The sequence below is a fragment of the Canis lupus genome, chromosome 37, assembly GCF_003254725.2.
Source record: "Canis lupus dingo isolate Sandy chromosome 37, ASM325472v2, whole genome shotgun sequence".
Lineage (NCBI taxonomy): Eukaryota > Metazoa > Chordata > Mammalia > Carnivora > Canidae > Canis > Canis lupus.
In genome coordinates, this window is record NC_064279.1 from 12,622,634 (window position 1) to 12,640,774 (window position 18,141).

The window sequence follows — 18,141 nt, forward strand, 5'->3', positions numbered from 1 at the left end:
CCCACGTTGGGCTCCCTGCATGGAGCCTGCTTCTCCCTCTCTCATGAATAAATAATTCTTAAAAAACCCACATTTACACATACCTTGACATGGCAGCAGACCAACCCATAATTGTGATACCAAAGCTTCAAAGCAAAAAAGCATCTTTTTTGGATATGGTTGTACTTTGTTTAAAGGAAAAAAATATCTTAAATATTTGTTCTTACCGCACACCTTATTGGACGCCCCAACATAAACAGCAAAACCAAGTTCTTAATGATGCTGATCCACAAACAAAGTCCAGTCCCCGTGTTTAAATGAAATCTATGTATTCTTTTTATTAAGGATTGGGTAAGCTGACATAATGAAAACACATAACTGAAAACAAATTTACACTGACTGTATGACTACTGTCCTAAGCCATTACAATAGTTCACTGACAGTAACTGGTAATTTGGAAAATAACTTAATCCAGCAGAACAAAAAAACATCGTCAGTAGTACTGAATATATCTCTCTCATATATATATATATATATCTATATATAGGTTTGCACAATCAGGGAGCAAGGCACATAATGAAATGAGAGCGTACATTTAAGCAGAAGAAAATAGCAACAAAGCTGAAAGAAAAATTGTAACTTCACCTTTACTGAGCTGTGCATAATCGCTTGAATAATGTCCTCTATCAGGTACTTTATAATGCAGTTCCTTTTGCCGCCTTTTTCATGCTTTAAAAAACTATATTCCTACATTGTATCTATTTATTTATGGCAAAGCTCCCACAGCCTAGGTATCACTGTAAGCCTTGACTCCATTTTTCAAGAAATGGGAAAAGGAGCATTCCCAGTTAAATATGTGCAATTTTCCTTTAAAACAGTAAACAGTGTTTTTACAACATTTAGCACAAGCTGATGATATTGTACTGTACATTTCTATAAAAGGAGTTCACTAGTGGCCAATGATGAAATTAAGCAAAATTGTTTGAAACATTCCAGTTAATGCTTATTTTCTGGGAGGGATTATTTACAAGTAGAAAAAAAGATACAGGAAGTAGGTAGGAATCATGAAAAATGGCAGTTTTTGGTATTAGGTTACAATAAATCTGACAAACAATGGACAGTTCCCAAAATGCAAAGACTTTCCGTAAGTGCTGCAAGCATGTTCTGCCTAAGAAGAGGTTGAGGCTTCAACAGTAGAGAGCTTGGTATTAACAGCCATCCGTGATCAACATGGTCACTTCTGAACTTAGCCATCTTTTAATATGTAGCATTTGCCATCACCCTGACTCGACTCACTTCTCTAAATGTCTTTGGTAGAAAGCGGCCAGACCCCATTCAGGTAGATGAAGCCATCTCTTGTGAGACAGACACTTTATCTATTTCTGCACAAACTACAAATACTCCTCTTCCTTCTCATTAGCACCTCAAAGTTTGCTTGTTGGATTTTTTTTTTTTTTAATGCTATTTCTCCAAAAGAGTTCAAGGCACTGGGGATTATAGCAGTTAGTGTCTTCTCTTCAACAAAGAGCAAACAAATTGGAGATTTTTTTCCCTTATGTGTTTATCAAGTATATTGTTTTTATTTAGCAAATTTATTCTACAGCTAAATTTTAGGTTTCTTTTACATAGAGACCTTCCAATGGTACATTGAGAACACAGCACTGGTTCAGTTGGAAGGGACAGACTGGTAAAGGTGTAGAAATGTTCTTCTATTGAATTTTTAAAGGAAAACAAATCTTAAAAGTTAGTGGGATATTTATTCGCATCTCTCTAATTCATCACATCAATTTGAATGATCACATACTCCTACAGGGTTAGGGATAACCCACTTTATATAAATGATGTAAAGCGTATAAAACAAAAGTCCAAGTGTTGAGAGGTACTTGCAACCTAACAGGGAGTTCTAGAAATAGACCTCTTCTAGTATACAAATCCGGGTTATTATCCTTACTTCAAGCAAGTCATTACACCTGTAATCAAACAGGAGGACCACAGAGGCTTAACTGGTCTGAACCTGAATAAAATCTGAGACATTGTATCAGTTATAATTTATTAGCTCTGAAGGTATATGAAAAAATTAACATAAAACTAGGGAAAGGTTTTTTGTTTAAAATCACCTGTTTGTAACAAATTGCTTTTAGCTGAGGAAAAAAAGGTGACAAACAGTTCTGTTGGCTTGACAGTCAAATAAAACCAATCTATACCATTACCTGACACTTTTTTTCCAGGCTATTTTATATTCTTACACCCTTGACACAAGTTTATTAGCAGTTGTATTCTCCCAGAAAAGCAGCTTCTGAAATTCTAATTGGATGCACAGCTTGAGCTCTCTTAATCTTGATCTTTAGTTATCGCTCTATGGGAATTACTCATGATCTAATTTTGTTTAAACTTTCTTGATAAACTCAGCATTGTTTTTAGTGGCAAATAAACTTTCATAGAGAGAGGACTTCCAAGATAGTTCACAGCCTTAGCTGAGCATGCCATCAGTGGGCAGGAGCTCCTTGATATTAGAGGGCTATAAAACACCATCCTGTCTACATTACTTTGAAATTTTCTGATGAAAATTATTTCCTGTTATTTTTAAGTCACCAATCTTTAAGAAGTCTCAGAAGTTGGAAAAACCCAATTTATGTTAAGTGGGTACCTATAAAAGCCGTAATAATACTTTTCTTAAGGGAAAATTATAACAGCTGAAGAAATAATGTATTTGGGTAGTAAAAGCCCAGATGAATAAAATTTCATTACAGAATAGTCTAGCATTCATATTTTTTATCTAGAACCTAGTGTCCGTTGTTTTATTAACCAAATAGGTTCTGTGCCCTTCAGAGTTGGTGCCAAAACTTTAAACACAGGGTGATCCGATTCTGAAATTACCTGTGGTAAAGGTTAAGGGTGTCACTAGCTGAAATAGGCACCTGTTCGCACTGCCCTCAACAGCAGGCTTTTCACTCTTCAGTACAGCCACGTCAGCTGTCCACATTTTCTTCTCTGACCAGAAGCAAGACACATGGGGCTGGAAGAGCTGCTGAGCAGAAGGCAGGAAGAAGGCACAGTACTAGTGTCCTCTGGCAGTAGGTGTTCTCCACCGACGCACCAGAGAGAAGTTACAAAAATAACAGAGAAGTCTGAAAAGAACCCCACAGAACTACATCCCAACAAAAATCCCACCCTACTAGGGAATAAAAAGCTAGAAGCATAATCTAATGTATTATTTTGGTCTTTTTTTTTTAATTATTCAGCGTTTCACATAAAACAAAGGGGGAAAAAGTTGATGAATAGCCTTTTCTGTCTTTGGAGAAATGTAAAGGCTTGTTTTAGACAAGCCACTGGACTACGGTATAAATGACATAGTTCCTCCTCTGGCCCTGCTCTCTGCTTGCTGCCATATTCTAAAGGATGTCTGCTCTTTCCGGAAAGTGGTGCATTGGAAGCATTGGTTCGGACAGCTGTTGGGACCGACAGAAACCAAGAAGTCCTAGGGAACCCCCCACTGAACAAACCAAGGCTGTATCTTAGGGCTGAAGACAGAGAACATTATTGGTTTTCCCCTCCAGGAGAGTTGAAGTCCACCTTCATATAAAATAAAGACCATCACCACAACAAAAACCCTAGTGATGAATATTTTTATCATTGGATTCCTATTAGTAACTTTACCCAACAAATAAGGGTGATTCTTAGAATATAAAGCTGTAGGCAGAAAGAACACCATGGGAAACTACGTCACTCATGAGTTACAGTGGAGCTTGGCAATCCGTCTCAACGGAGATTGCTGTGATGCCTAAATTAACAATGCAGATGTGTTAAAGGTCACTTCATAAGCCTAAGAATATCAAGCACACAGAACTTTGAGAACAAATGAAAAAATCCAAAAAGTATCTTTTAAAGAAACAGGGCTTTGAAAAATGCACAATGGTATTCTTATTGCTTTATAAGCACCTGAATTGCTGACCAATATCCTAGAGATAGGGCGGGGGTGGGGTGGGGGGGGGGTGGTGCCACTTCATATTCTCGATGATGCAGTACTTTTGGAGGTGGGTTTATAGGAATGCCTTGTGTATCTAGTACATGTTTTGCTTATTCTTAAATTATTTATCTCTGCCCCACTGCACTGACCTCACTTTTTCTTTACGGGACAATGTCCAAGATTTTTGCAGTTTCCACTGGTAATCCTTATTCACAACAGGTAGAGACTTTCATTACAAGATGTGCTCATTTATCACTGCTGGGATGGCTAGTTTTTATTGTTTTAAGAGCAGCTCTGAGGTTGCATTTCTAACGGTCACTTTATCATCATAAACTAATGAGACACATTTCTCTCATATACCAAGAAAAATTCACAGGACCAAAAAGAAAAAAAAAAAAAAGAAAAAAAGCATAAGCATAGTGTGAATTGTAGTGTGTCATTAGAGCCAGGATTCCATGTTCTACCAACTGCACATGCATAATATGTAATGTCACTGACGTACTTGACTACACTACTCCACTGGAACACCTGGTAACCTGGACAAATCTCCACAGCCAGGCTACAGCAAGCAAGAATCCTAGTGTGCTCCAGTAGCTAAGGATGAAATTGTCAAAAACCTCATTTTCCCCTCCCTCTCCTACAGTCCCATACTTAAATGAATTCTTTGTTCTACACGGCAGTCCATACACAATGATACCCGCACAGGGGTCAATTCTGTTCTTTCCTAATCACCCATCCTAGAGCAACATACAAAAACACATTTCAGAAGGTGATTCTGTTCTGTGTAATGAGCACTGTGTCGGACATGGGATGTGTATATTTGATACAGCAATTGTCTACAGATCTCTACTATCAACACCTACCTAAAGCACACACTGTAAGATAACTGGTGACCCAAAGACATACTGGGATGGAGCATTCCAGGGGTACTGTGTCAGATATTCTCTTCAACAAATCAAAACCAGGATCGCGAAGCCAAGCTTGATGAGGCTTCACAAAGCTCATGAAAAAGATTCCAACAGTACAAAAAGAATTATCCAGCATTACAGCACTCCATTATCCGTGGATGGCAGGCAAAGAGCTTACCTGTGACTGAACACATCCTAGATACAGGTGTGATCATGGCAGCACGACTCAGCTAGAATGCCTTAGTTCCATGACCTGTTTACTCTGTGCCCCGCCACGGACAGACGCAGCATCTGTGACGACTTCCCCGTACTGTGCTACTGACCCACCCACGATGCTGACAGTTTCCTGACTTAAAGTGCCCCTTCACGTATGAGTGATGAAGTGTCAGCCAAGCAGTTCGAACGTCAGCCAACTGGGGAAAAAACAAACACAAAAGTCCCATCGATACACCAAACATTCTGTTGTCTTCTCAAACTGAGAAACAGCACATGATACGTCTATTCCTTAATATATAATATACAACATGCACAGAGAAGCTGCACATGGACACTTACAAAATGCCTTCTAAGTAAGTCATTAGAAAGTTTTTGGTCCAATCCACATGATAGATAATAGAAATCATAAGGGACAGGACACACATCCCCTTCCATGCCTCTTCCACCCAAAATACACTAGCCCGTTTTCAGATTAGGAGAGAAAAGGAATAAATAGACTCACTCTCAGCTATATATATACATATACACAAACATATATGTATACATATATATACATATACACACACACTATCTCTATATATGTATAGCTCTGTGTGTCCACGCACATGTACACACACACATAGCTGGATACTACCTGAATACAAACATCATACTAGGAGGCTCTGAACACCAGAATTCGTAGGTGATCAGGTGAGCTGATTGTAGAACTGATTACAGACACCATGAAAATAAAGTCCTATGGTAGCAACTACCAGTCTCTTGAGAGCTTGGTACTCTGGTCTCTCTTGGGGGGAGCGGGAGGGGGTCCTCTCCGCAACGTTGCATAGCCCGATATATGACTACCTCCGTAACTAGCTTTCTGTTGATCAGAAAGCAGCTCAGGGGGGGGCGGGGGCAACGCCATGTCATCCATGGTGGCTGTGGGTTCTGCTCTGGATACCCGGGAGGAGGAGAGCGAGCCATGCCGAGTGATGGACTTCCGTTGCAGTGTCCTGTTGAGGTCGGCTAGGAATCCAGGCTGGACACTAAGGCTGGATTTGGGAGAGGTGGGCACTTGTGGCACAGCTGCGGCCATTGCCGGCTGCTCCGAGATCTCCGCTTGAGTGAGGCGGGTGCTGTCGTTCCGCTTGGGGCGTGTGGGTGGAGGCGCCTTCTTCATGGATGTTTTGGACCATGGCTGTGGTTGAGGATTAACAACTGCCACTTTGGGCGAGGTGTTTCCCGAGAACACAGCTGGAATCTCTATGGGGGGCAGAGGAAGGTCTATTTCAGGTGGAGGGGGTGGAAAGTCAGAGTCAGATGGAGGAGAAGGAAACTCTACCACAGAGTCCTTTCCACGCCCACTCAGAACAGACGCTTTTGTCGACACACACCCTTGCTGGAGAATTCCGGGAAGGTTGACTCCAGAAAGATGGAGTTTTCCAGGTTTGGGGGGCGCTGCTGGAGGTGGTGGGGTCTCTTTGCTGGGAGACCCTGAGGGTTCTGCTGGCGACGCAAACTTGCTCACTAGACTGTCCACTGAGGGTCTTTTAGGCTCAGGGTGCTCTGCACAACTGCTGGACTTAATGCTGGAGTTTCGCTGTGGGGTTGGGGGAGGTTTCTTTGCCCCAGGGCTGGATGTCTTACTGGTCTTTTTGCCTGGAGATCCACTTTTGTCCGAGGCAGGAGAAACTGTGGGTGTAGCTGTCAGGGGTGGCGGGGCTGGGGCAGGGGCTGGTGGTGGTGGCGGCGGTGGTGGTGGAGGAGGAGGTGGAGGAGGAGGTGGTGGTGGAGGAAACACCAGGCTGCTCTCAGGAGGAGGAGGAGGGAAATCCGGAGAAGGGACAGGGATAGAGCTGGGCTGCCACTTGGGTTTTGCTTTCACAGCAGGAGGGGACTGTGGGGCCACATTTGTGGAGGGAGGCTTGAAGGGCGGCTCCCCAGGGGGAGGGGCTGGAGGGGGTGGAAACTGGCTGGCTATCTGCTTCACAACGGAGGGCACGGAGGGCACGGGAGATAGAGGAGAGGGAGGTGGTTTTACACAGAAGCTCTGCTGCTTGGGTAACGTGGGTGGGGGGACCGGACCTGGGGGAGCAGGGGGAGAGGGTGGAATATGGGAAACAGGAAAAGCTGGCTGCTTCTTTGCTGGTGGGGCTGGAGGAGTAGGCGTGGGTGGCACAGCTTGCGTCATAACAGGTGGCACAGTCTTGGTGCTGGTCGGTGGGGGCAGAGTCACAAGGGGTTTGGGGGGTGCTTGGGGAGGGAGGGGCGCGGGGGCAGGAGGGGGTGGTGGTGGCGTTGGAGGAGCCACTTGAGTGGTGTGCTGAACGTGATGAATCTTCAGTGGAGGAGGTGGGGGGCTGAACTGTGGGAGGGACGGGGTGCAGGGTGCTGGTTTGAGCTGGGCCATAGCTGAGCCCGGGGTGGGCGGTGGGGGTGGAGGAGGCGGTGGGGGAACGACTCCATTGGGGGGCACCAGGATCTGAGGCTTTCCTGACTGTGAGGTGGAGGCCAGAGACTGCATCACTGAGGGTGCAGGAGGCTTGAATAGGGGTCCTGAGTGCTGAGAAGCGTTCTGCAGCCTGGTTATTGTGCTGTACTTGACAAACATTGGGGCTGCTGAGCCCGCAGAAGGTGCAGATTGGCTGGGCAGGGGAGGGGGAGGTGGTGGGGGCGGGGGAGGGGGAGGTGGGGGTGGTGGGGGCGGGGGCGGTAGAGGTGGGGAAGGCTGTGAGGCAGTGTGGGGCGTGACCAGTTTGGGCTGTGGGGATAAAGGGGGCACAAGTGAAGTGTAGGGTCGATTCATAGACTCCATTCTGGCCTAAAAGGAGCATAAAAGGGAGGTGGGGTGGGAGAGAGAAAACACAACAAACACCAGTTACAGAGGTAAGCTTTGACTGTGTAAAACTAAACAGCAAGGAATCTGGGACATGCGAGAAAGGACTCAGCAGCAGGCCGGTGTCAGGAAGGCGAAAATTAAGACTCCCTGGCAACAAGGGCACAGGGAATTTGTTCACTCCGCAATACTCTCAAAGGGCAAGGCTGACTAACAACCTAAGAAAAATGTCCTGCAGGTCAGTGCTGGGCGGTCTGATTTCTGAGCCCTGTTTTCACACACCTGCACACTGAACCCACCCGGACTGTGGCCAGGGGGGATGTGATGGCTCGAGTTCACCTTTCAGTCCATTGCTGCATCCACATCAAGCAGATGCCATAACTGGGTTTAGGAGTGCTGGCGGAGGGCCTCCCGAGGAATGAGGATGGCTTTTTGATGCTAGCAAGCTGACACGTGAGAGTATGAGAATGTTCAGCAGGCGTGCACAGTCACACAGGAATGAATGAGCTTGACACACACACTCGTGTTCGTGTGAGACACTTGCATCCAACATGCACAGAAGTCCAGCAATGCAGGTAAAGGGGGGGCATTCTTTACATTTGTTTTACTGGAAAATACATAAAGAAATGCTTTATAAACATTACAGCAAAAGATTATAAAAATGCCATACAGAAAAAGCCAAGAGAAAATGACAGGAAACCTTAGAAAACTAAAGGAAATATATCAAGAAATGAGAGCTAGAGTTTGCCAACAACCTGCTGACCAGCCCCTCTGGGCACCTCTGGCACTGCCCGAATTAGCACATCTGGGCACCTGTGTCATGGAGCCACTCATGCATGAATGTGGTTCAAGTATTTTTGAAAAGCACAAAGGAAGGACCTTTGGTTTAATAAGTTTAGGTACATGTTTTAGGTTCTTTGAAACAAACTGTGAGGATCCAAGATAAACCATTTGTTTCCAAACTATGAATGATCTCTAATTAGCATCAAGAACGCTCAGGTTAGTAGACTAGAAGGCTCGTTACAGGGCTGAATTCTAATACCCATCAGGACACTCACATGTTTCCTTAAATACCGCACAAAGTAAAAGCATTAGTCTGCGAGACTTGGTTACAGGAGTCACCCAGGTTAATGTTTCCAAAGAACAGCCCCTGACCTTAACTTGACCCTGTCTTGGCTGCTGCAGGGGTGCAGACCTTAGCTGTGCTGGCCTTCTCATTTGGCACCTGAGGCTGAGGTAACAAAGAAACACAGGTGGGGGTCAAGACAGATGGACCATCACTGCTGCATGGCAGGGTGCACGCTCCTTCTAAAACTACCAGACCAACTATGCTGCTTCATCACAGAGCATTTGGACCTTTTATGCTTTTATGTTTCTCTTTTCTCTTGGCCTTTCATTTAATATGTACATGGTCATTAACACTATTAAAAATTCAGTAAGGGAGAAGACTTTTCTTTAAATATCAAAATTGCATAAATCTGCCTAACTACATATACAGAGTTAGTTATTAGCACCGGCTAAGGCTGTTTCATCCAAATTGATTAAGTGGGGAAAGGGAGACAGAATTAGTTCTTAAAAAGTCTGAGCCCCTGATAAGGGAGTTCAACAAACTGTCAGTGTTTTGAGAATTCAGGTCATTAGGACCAATTTTCAAGTATTTATTTCTAGGACAAAGTGTTCCACCCCCACAATGGGCTACTGATGCCTCTTGCTGAGGGGCAGTTAATATACCACATAATGCAAATAAAGGAATAAATTAAAGGAAACTATCTATTTAATTCTCATTGATGAGTGTACTTGTGTAAGTGATTCAGACCAAAGGGGAAAAAAAAATAATTATTGGGTAAAAATACAATGGTCAGGCCAGTTGTGCCACTGACCCCCAGTGATGGGTGAGCTATTCCTGCTCAGAGGGCAAGTACAGCCAGAACACAGGGCTGCCCACAGAGCTCCAGAGGCAGTCTGATGCGATGTCTCTCACCCAGACTAAAGAACTTTTATATTTCTAAATAGTTCTGCAATAATTATAACTCGTCCTTCAGTGTCATTGAACAAGCTACCATATGAAGCTCAGGGATCCAAAATTTTAAAAGGATTAATTTTAATTTAGTCTTCTGCATGTACTAAAATTTGAGAAAATTCATCATTGTGCAGAAAAATGCCAAAAAGCATAAAAGAAGATAAAGGAATGAGTCTGAATAAATTACTGAATCACGAGCAGTTTCTCTGAAACAAAGTTAGGATGCTGGCACTAAATGGTATTGCTCCATCCAAATTAATTAACAGTGAGAAGGAAGAAATCATTATTCCTTAAACATCTGAGTCATCGATAAAGTCATTAAATTGCCAGTTTGAGATCTTAGGTCATTAGAGCCAGTTCACAGATATCCCTTTCTGAAGAGAAGTCAAAGTAAAAAATACTAAAATAGGGCCAAGACAGAGTCCTAATAAAGGAATAAAAGAGCAACAAACTAAACCCATGGAACATCAGAGGCTTTTTATGTAAGTTAACGTAAGTGTGTTACCTACCTTGCTGGACTCTTCCAACTGAGTGCCACGTTTCCAGGCTTCAGAGAAGATGGAGCTCACAATACTCTGGGAGCGGATGTGTCCTGCTGGCTGAGTATCAGACACTCCACTGTCAGATTGATTAGAATGATTTGACTGAGACTCTGTTTAAAACAGATTTTCAGAAATAGTATTAAATAAGTCGTTATTCCGACAGTGTGAATATGTACATTTAGAGAGCTCTTTTACACAAGATCAGATACTATGCAGAACTGCACAAGTTACTTTTACTCAACTTGTTTCATTTAAACATGGTTTGAACCTTCCTCTAGAAAACTTCCCTTATCTTAGGGCCAGTAGGAAATCTTGATTCTTTTTGAACAGTTCACCGTGACTGAGAATTACAATGAAAGGTTCGTATATACATTACTGGTAACCTGACAACCCTGAAGAGGTGTTCTTGCCTTGCCTGGAGACCAGGCTTTGGTGTAGCTGCTGCTTTGTGGTGCCAAAACCCGAATCCCTAAAAAACACTTCTCACTTGAGTGTAAGGTTGCTGGGAATGGTGGAGGATATACTGCAATCTGCCTGGCATTCCAGGTGAGGGATGTGGGGGAGATACTGTCACTGGACCCCAAGTCAGGTATAATAACCATGCAGAAGGAAGCACCTAGTCCAATGGCTGACATCTGGTAGAGATTCAGATGTTAAAGCTAGTCCCATTCAAGGACTCTGTGGAGGCGGTATTATTAGATTGCTTTATCAAGTCCAGCCAACAAGCAGTATAGAGATAATAGCCACAAACTCCTTTGGATAAAATTAAGACATACCCTCAGGCAAAAAATACAGGATAAAACCTATGCAGTTTTTTTCTTCATCATTCAATTGCTGAGTCTTTTTTAAGTCCAGTATAATTAACATAGTTATATTAGTTTCAGGTGTACAATATAGTGATTTAATAATTCTATACATTACTCAGTGCTCATCATGGTAAGTGCACTCCTTAATCCCCTCACCTCTTTCACCTCTCCCCCCCAAATCACCTCCCCCCTCCGGTAGCCATCAGTTTGTTCTTTATAGCTAAGAGTCTCTTTCTTTCTTTCCTTTGCTTGTTTGTTTTGTTTCTTAAATGCCCTATGTGAGTGAAATCATTTGGTATTGTCTTTCTCTGACTTATTTTGCTTATTAGCATAATACTCTCTAGCTCCATCCATGTTGCTGCAAATAGCAAGATTTCATTTTTTATGGCTGAACAGTAGTCCAGTTGTGTGTGTCTGTGTCTGTATCTACATCTACCACGTCTTATCCACTCATCTATTGATAGACATCTGCGCTGCTTCCATAGTTTGGCTATGCTAAAAATGCTCCCATAAACACAGGGGTGCGTACATCCTTTTGTACTAGTGTTTTTGTATTCTTTGGGTAAATACCCCTGTGGTGTGATTCCTGGATTGTAGGGTAGTTCTATTTTTAATTTTTTGAGGAATCTTGATACTGTTTTCCACAATGGCTGTGCATCAATTTGCGTTCCCACCAACAGTGCACAAGGGTTCCTTTTTCTCCACATCCTCATCAATACTTGCTTCTTGCTGTTTTTTTTTTTTTTTTTTTTTAAGTTACAACTCCACTAGCCTCCTGCATCCCTACTTAATTACTAACCAGAACAACAGCCTATTAGATAGGAGGCTGGAACGTGTGAATCCTTGTACTCTCTTCAGCATTTATGTATATGATTTTATAATTTATATTAAAAGTCTGCATAATATTTAACACTGTATAAGGAAGGTTGATGCTGAACTAGGAAAAGGCACATCACTTCATAAAATGTGTGGAAGCACCTGCATTAAGGCTTTATGAATTTAAAAAAATATTATGGCATCTTTTTTCCTCAATCTTTCCCTTAATTTCTTTTTCTAAAATCTTATACTCTTACCCTGCCTTTCTCAATCCATCATCTCAAAGTGTCTTCCTCCTCTTTAATAAACATTTCCAGAATAGTCTTAGATTTATGGAAAAGTTGCAAAGCTAGTTAGTACAGAGTACCTATATACCTAGCATCCAATTTACCTCATTATTAACTTTCTACATTACCACGGTACATTCGTCACAACTAAGGCACTGAAACTCATACATTACTATTAACTAAACTCTAAACTTTATTTGGATTTCACTAGCTTTTCTGTAATGTCTGTGTCTGTCTGTCTGTCTATCTATTTATTTATTTAGATCCAGGATCCCATCTAGGATACGACATTACACTTAGTTGTCATGTCTCCTATGACGGTTTCTCAGGCTTTCCTTGTTTTTGATGACCTTAACAGTTCTGAGGAGTACTGGGTCAGGTATTTTACAGAATGTATCTCAGTTCTGATTTTCTCCTGTTTTTCTTTTGATTAGACTGAGTTATTAAATTTGGAGAGGAAGACCAAATTAAATTTGGAGAGGAAGAGATGGAAAGCACCAATCCCATCACATTATGTGAAGGGTACATGCTATCAATAGAACGTATTACTGAAGATACTGACCTTGATCACTTGACTAGGGTACTGTTTGTCAGGTTTCTCTACTGTAAAGTTACTTCCCCCCCTCCCCCCCCGACTCAACTATCCTCTTTGGAAACAAGTCACCTTGCACAACCAAACTTAAGGAGGTAGGGAATAAGCTCCATCTCCTTGAGGGCAAAATGTCTACATAAACCATTTAGAATCTTCCACAGAGAAAATCTGTCTCTCATTCATTCATTCATTCATTCATTCAATAATGTTTATCAGTACGGACTGGTGGCTGTTAATTTTATAATTTGAATTACAATCTTATACTATGTTATTCTGTTGCTCAGACTGTTTCATCTTTGGCCCCTGCACATTTCCTCAAGTGGCTCCTGTGTCCCTTTCACACAGCTCCATCACTGTGTCTTTTGAGTCATCAGAAGCTGCTTCAGGTTCATCTTATTCTCTGCCAGGGCCCTAAAATCAGCTATTTATCAAAGAGCCCTAGTTCCTCTTTTCTGGGAAGTGGTATTAGAAAACCAAGATCAAGGTATTCTGTATTTTCATTGCTACTGAGGTGTCACAGCTCCTAGTTCTCAGGGGACAGCACTAGGAAATACATTCACGTAAATTAATCCATGTATTACACATTCTTCATTTTGCTCCTTCTTAGAGATGAGATAGTCCTACAACTTTTTAGTCAACTACTTCTTTTTGAAAAAGTCTATGTTTTTAAAATAGAATTTCCTTAGGGACACCTGGGTGGCTCAGTGGTTGAGCATCTATCTGCCTTTGACTCAGGTAATGATCCTGGCTGGGGTCCTGGGATCAAGTCCTGCATCAGGCTCCCCACAGGGAGCATGCTTCTCCCTCTGCCTATGTCTCTGTCTCTCTCTGTCAATAAATAAAAATCTAAAAAAAAAAAACAAAAAAGAATTTTCTTAAAGCATAACCAGGTAAAAACATACACTAAAAGATTAATTTATATGTTGTACTAATAAATAATGAGGGTTTGTTTGTTTCAAATACTTCCTAAAATTATTTCTTTCATGAGGTGTGATGTCGGATCAAAAAGTACTCTGCTTTTAGAGGACATAGTTATCATTCATGGAATACTATGAAGGGAAAGCAGCATTTATTTTTAAGGTGTGATAATAGCTAACTTGTTTAAAGGATGTGGGAATCTGAAAATAAGCACCTTTTGAATATCACTGATTTCTTGTGAAAACTTTAGTAAGTTTAGTAAGTTAAACAGCTTCCTTAACTGTGATACTGAACCAATTCTAGTTATTTCTACTCTGCTGAAATGTCAGGAAACCTGTGGGGAAAGCAGGTAGTTTCATCATGGATTCTGAATATGGAGACTTTCTCCAAGCAACTTTTCTATCCCCAATTATGCATCAACAGTTGTTGTTTAGCAGTATGATTGAGTTTGAAATAAACTTTACAAATATATATAACAAGACTCCTGGATTTACAACTCTATATACTGGTGTTCCATATCAAATATAGTTGTGAACTAGCCCATGATACTGTCCCCTCTAACCCCCAAAACAAAATTTATTTTATAATTTAAACATTAGGAACGGCTCTGGTTTTAAGAACCTTGCTGAAATAACCAGGCCTCCGGTCAGTCTATAGAATGTCTTCATATTGGCTTTCAGCATTTCAAAATACCTGGGATGCTTGAAGAACTGGATCCTGATTTAATGCTGGAGCTGGATAAGGAAGTCCAATCATAAGCTGACTCTGTCCTCTTCAAGGCTTCTTGATAGTTCATGTAGAGCTGTTTCCCATACTAAACAGAAGGCAGTAAATGAATACATGTGAACTTTATTGGATATGATACAGATGGACAAGAAAAGGGGATACTTTCTTGTTTACTAATTCATAGTTTACATTAAAATTAATACCTATAGTACTTCAAAAATTATTTTAATACCATTAAGTTACCATCTACTCTTATTTTTCCTCATTTTAAGAAAGGTAGCAAGAAGTTAACACTTGATTTGTTCACTATCAGTATAAAGATTTATTATTCCTAAGGCAAATTTCATTTTATAGCTACAATAAATTTTATTTTCACTTAATGCACATAAATATTCCCTTATATATTATGTGTAATCATCTTCAAGGTATCTTAAAATTTTTTTAAAAGACTTTCTTTTTTTTTAGAATGGTTTTAGATTCACAGCAAAATTGAGAGGAAGGTAGAGAAATTCCCCAAATGCCTCCTGCCACTATCTATGCACAATCTCTCTCGTTTATCAACATTCTCCACCAGAGGGTGCATTTGTTTCAATCAATGAACCTACATTAACACATAATAATCAAAATCCACAGTTTACCGCAGGTTCACTCTTGGTGTTGTACAGTCTACGAGTTTGGAGAAATGTATAATGACATGTATTCACCATTATAGTATCACCTACAGTATGAATATTTTCACTGCCCTAAAAATCCTGTGTGTCTTGCTTATTCATCCCCCTAACTCCTACCATGAGGTGATTTAAATCTCAAAAAATTTCTTTTCCTTAGGCTAAACTCTGCTATATAAGAATCATATAATGTGTTCTTCAGAGCCAAAATAAATCACTCTGATATACACAAGCATTTACCAGCAATATTATGCCATGTATACCAACCCCGCATCAAAGAAAAAAGATGTTAAGACCTAAAACTTAGGCTTCAGAAAACACTGACAAAATAATAAAATCATAAACCTGATAATCAAAACCATATCATGAAACTTCATTATCCTATCATCAAACTGAAAAAAAACCCACCCTACCTTTGCAATGCGGATACCATTGACCCACTGATGCAGGGTCCTCACATCATCACAACAAAGGTACTTGATGTACTGAGATTTCTTCTGGATCTGTGGGTGCTGCAAGAGTAAAGGCAAAGTTCAATTCAGTACCCTGAAGAACTAAAGAAAAATTCTATCAAAACTCTGTCAAAACTTAAATACATCCTGACAAGTCATAGGCTATCAGAGCTAAGGCCAAAAATAATTTATACCACTTATATGGCCATAAACCCAAATAAAATGGCCCATAAGTATTGTTACAAAATAAACTATAGAGCAGAGCCCTAGGTGGCTCAAGTTGGCGGAGACCAACTCTTTGTTGTTGTTGTTGTTAAAGGTTTTATTTATTTGAGTGAGAGACAGAGGGAGCAGGAGCAGAGTGAGAAGGAGAAACAGACTCCCCACTAAGCAGGGGACCCAACATGGAGCTCGATTTCAGGACCCTGGGATCATGACCTGAGTTGAAGACAGATGCTCAACCAATAGCCACCCTGGTGCCCCTAGGAGCCAACTCTTGATTTTGGCTCAGATTACAATCTTAGGGTTATGAGATTGAGCCCCTGCTTAGGATTCTCTTTCTCTCCCTCTCCCTCAGTCCCTCCCTCTCTAAAAAAATAAATAAAAGGGATCCCTGGGTGGTGCAGCGGTTTAGCGCCTGCCTTTGGCCCAGGGCGCGATCCTGGAGACCCGGGATCGAATCCCACGTCGGGCTCCCGGTGCATGGAGCCTGCTTCTCCCTCTGCCTGTGTCTCTGCCTCTCTCTCTCTCTCTGTGACTATCATAAATAAATAAAAAATTAAAAAAAAAATAAATAAAAAAAATAAATAAAAATACATTTTAAAAACTAAAAAAAACCCCAAAACTATAAAGAAACTTGTATTTTAGGTCAAGATATGCATCTTAAAAAATACCTTCATAGCATGGCAAATCTCCAAATACCCCCTCTATATTTCAGAGACGCAAAGTCCATCAAGGTTAATAAAGTCAATAGAATTCTTCATCAAGAAGACTATGAAAAGGGAAGATTTTGATTTCACCTCAAATCCACTGGAATTAGGAATTCAGAAGACTCCAAAATGAGAGGGTGTTTGATAAAGCTTCCCAATGGATGGGGTGGGTGGAGTGCAGGGCACAGCACCTGGGCCACAAGTGGGTGCTCACACCTGATGCAGTGGTGCCCCCTGCTGTGGACTAAGCACTGCTCTGCACCCGTCTACCCTCTTAGCACATGCCCTCCAGGGAACCAGCAGTTTTTCAACTGCATCATCAGATTCAGTTTTCACAACCCAATATACTTTTCAGCAGCAGTTTGGATTGGGATGACTGACTAGACCAGCTACACAATGCAAGAGCTAGAACAGACTTAAGGTATTTTAACTGTACTGGGCCACAACCACTAGTTCCCTGGAAAGAAAAACCTTAAATCACACTTGGTTCTGGATGTAATGGTCATTAATTATTTCTCTTTTCAGTTATTCTGAAATCTTATTTTATTATTATTATTTTTAAAGGTTTTATTTATTCACAAGAGACAGAGAGAGGAGAGGGAGATGCAGAGACACAGGCAGAGGGAGAAGCAGGCTCCACACAGGGAGCCCGATGTGGGACTCAATCCTGGGACTCCAGGATGATACCCTGGGCTGAAGGCAGGCGCTAAACCGCTGAACCATCCAGGGATCCCCTGAAATTTTTTTTTAAAGGCTACATTTTACCTGAGGAAATATTTAAGATTATGTTCAATTATACGAGGCTTTAAAGATTCTCTAACCATAATTGTTGTAGAAATCCTTGCAATCAATAAAATAAGCAATTTGGATAAGTTCTTAATGCTGTAGAAATAGATGGCCACCCATATCTGTATTGTTAAAGATCAGTCTTGGGGTGCCTGGGTAGCTCAGTCAGTTAAGCACCTGACTCTTAATTTTAGCTCTGGTCATGATCTCAGGATTGTGCAATTGAGCCCTAAGTCAGACTCCATGCTAGGTATGGAGTCTGTTTAAAATTCTTGCTCTCCCTCTGCCCCTCCCTCCACCCTGCTCACTCTTGCATGTGCTAAAAAAATAATAAAATAAATCTCTCTAATCTACAATGGGAGAAATTTAAATCCATTCATTCATTTGTTCTATTGTATACATTGCTTTATAGAGCTCCCATAATAAAACATTTAATACCAAAACTGATTTAGTTATTAAAGGCTAGAGTGAAAGTTTTAAACAGTAAATCCTCAACAAAGATTGCAGCAAACAACATGGATGGAACTAGAGAGTATTATGCTAAGAGAAATAAGTCAATCAGAGAAAAGTCAAATACCACATGATTTCACTCATACATGGAATTTAAGAAACAAAACAGATGAACATGGGAAGGGAAAGAAAAATAAAATAAGATGAAAATTGAAAGGGAGGCAAATCAGAAGAAACAGTGAACTCTAGGAAACAAACTAAGGG

General features: G+C 41.2%; 2 protein-coding genes across 32 annotated transcripts in view; one reads left to right on the forward strand and one right to left on the reverse strand.

Annotated features, from left to right (window-relative positions):
- The window catches only part of ABI2 (abl interactor 2), a 119,076-nt gene extending 115,895 nt beyond the window's left edge, over positions 1-3,181 (forward strand). For all 24 annotated transcript variants that reach the window (XM_025442227.3, XM_025442232.3, XM_025442231.3 and 21 more), the window contains one exon: positions 2,979-3,181. In XM_025442227.3, the coding sequence (XP_025298012.1) occupies positions 2,979-3,181 (203 nt within the window). The remainder of the gene's footprint in view (positions 1-2,978) is intronic.
- Positions 1-18,141, reverse strand: part of RAPH1 (Ras association (RalGDS/AF-6) and pleckstrin homology domains 1) — a 116,556-nt gene that overhangs the window by 14,315 nt on the left and 84,100 nt on the right. For 4 of the 8 annotated variants that reach the window (XM_049106673.1, XM_049106672.1, XM_049106671.1 and 1 more), the window contains 4 exons: positions 15,674-15,772; positions 14,560-14,680; positions 10,415-10,557; positions 292-7,870 (listed from right to left, as the gene is read on the reverse strand). In XM_049106673.1, the coding sequence (XP_048962630.1) occupies positions 5,819-7,870; positions 10,415-10,557; positions 14,560-14,680; positions 15,674-15,772 (2,415 nt within the window). In that variant the 3' untranslated portion in view covers positions 292-5,818. Of the gene's footprint in view, positions 1-291; positions 8,493-9,040; positions 9,117-10,410; positions 10,558-14,559; positions 14,681-15,673; positions 15,773-18,141 lie in introns of those variants that run through there. The other 4 variants (XM_025442225.3, XM_049106674.1, XM_025442226.3 and 1 more) reach the window with 4 other exon arrangements.